This window comes from Chiloscyllium plagiosum, chromosome 20 (genome assembly GCF_004010195.1).
Source record: "Chiloscyllium plagiosum isolate BGI_BamShark_2017 chromosome 20, ASM401019v2, whole genome shotgun sequence".
NCBI lineage: Eukaryota > Metazoa > Chordata > Chondrichthyes > Orectolobiformes > Hemiscylliidae > Chiloscyllium > Chiloscyllium plagiosum.
Genome location: NC_057729.1, coordinates 61,048,053 through 61,049,683, shown reverse-complemented (window position 1 = coordinate 61,049,683; position 1,631 = coordinate 61,048,053). Strand labels below are relative to the sequence as shown.

The window sequence follows — 1,631 nt, the reverse complement described above, 5'->3', positions numbered from 1 at the left end:
GCCTCCACCATTTCCTCTGGCAGCTCATTCCATACACGTACCACCCTCTGTGTGAAAAAGTTGCCCCATAGGTCTCTTTTATATCTTTCCCCTCTCACCCTAAACCTATGCCCTCTAGTTCTGGACTTCCCCACCCCAGGGAAAATACTTTGTCAATTTATCCTATCCATGCCCCTCATAATTTTGTAAACCTCAATAAGGTCACCCCTTGCCTGAACCTTGCCTAAATATTGCCTGAACTTTTTCAACTTTCACAACATCTTTCCGATAGGAACAAGTATTAATTGTTCCTAACTCATGATGTGATGTTAACAAGTCCCCAAGGATAGAATGCTCAGTTTCTGCTCAATGTCACGTACTGCCCTGTGCTCTCTCACTAAGAACATATTAATGAGGAATACATGGTAGAGAACTTTGGGCGGCACGGTGGCACAGTGGTTAGCACTGCTGCCTCACAGCACCAGAGACCCGGGTTCAATACCCGCCTCAGGCGATTGACTGTGTGGAGTTTGCACGTTCTCCCCGTGTCTGCGTGGGTTTCCTCCGGGTGCTCCGGTTTCCTCCCACAGTCCAAAGATGTGCAGGTTAGGTGAATTGGCCATGCTAAATTGCCCGTAGTGTTAGGTAAGGGGTAAATGTAGGGGTATGGGTGGGTTGCGCTTCCGCGGGGCGGTGTGGACTTGTTGGGCCGAAGGGCCTGTTTCCACACTGTAAGTAATCTAATCTAAACTTGATGAATTTTTCTCAGGCTTTATTACTCAACCTTCTGCCTGATTGAGTGGACAGCATACATACCAGATCATTGACTCCGTGGCAGTCAAACTGCTCCTTACCATCAAAGGCAATGGTTTGTAAAACCATTAACTCCTTATCACTTTTCCTCAGGAAAGGGGCAGCCTCCCCAAATTCTGACATATCGTGCATTGACATGTTGGCTAATTTTCACAGCAGTAGCAACAGCAACCAGAGTTGATTGATGCAGAGAGTGTTCAGGGCTGGGGAGTAGAAACAGAGTCAGTAAGAATTCAGACAGTTCTCATCGAGTTACAAAGCACGATAACAGACCCTTCGGTCCAACCTGTCTGCATCAACCAGATATCCCGATCCAACCTCGTCCCATTTGCCAGCATTTGGCCCATATCCCTCTAAACCCTTATTATTCACTTACCCATCCAGATGCCTTTTAAATGCTGCAATTGTACCAGCTTCCACCACTTCCTCTGGCAGCTCACCCTCTATGTGAAAAAGTCATCCCTCAGGTCCCTTTCCACTCTCACTTTAAACCAATGCCCTCCAGTTTTGGACACCTCCACCCTGGGGAAATGACCTTGATTTTTTCACTCTATCCTTGACCTGCATGATTTCATGAACCCCTATAAGGTCACTCCTCAGCGTCTGAGGAAAGAAGCCTCTCCCTATAGCTCAAACCCTCCAGTCCCGGCAACATTCTTGTAAATTCCTCTGAATAGTCTGCATGTTGGAGTCAGGTAGCACCCAACCCCCTCACTCACTCCACAGTTTGTAACCAGCTGAGCTTGTGCTTTCAATTCACCCCACCCATTACCCCAAACAATACCCCCCAGCAGCTCACCCATTACCCCAGCCATTACCCCACCTATCACCCCAATCAT

The 1,631-nt window shown here is 47.8% G+C and overlaps 1 protein-coding gene across 1 annotated transcript in view; it reads right to left on the bottom strand.

Annotated features, from left to right (window-relative positions):
- LOC122560342 (myosin-7-like) overlaps positions 1 to 995 on the bottom strand; it is an 86,757-nt gene extending 85,762 nt beyond the window's left edge. The window contains exon 1 of the mRNA XM_043710989.1: positions 834 to 995. Coding sequence (XP_043566924.1) covers positions 834 to 930 — 97 coding nt within the window. The 5' untranslated portion in view covers positions 931 to 995. The remainder of the gene's footprint in view (positions 1 to 833) is intronic.
- Positions 996 to 1,631: the final 636 nt, after the last annotated feature.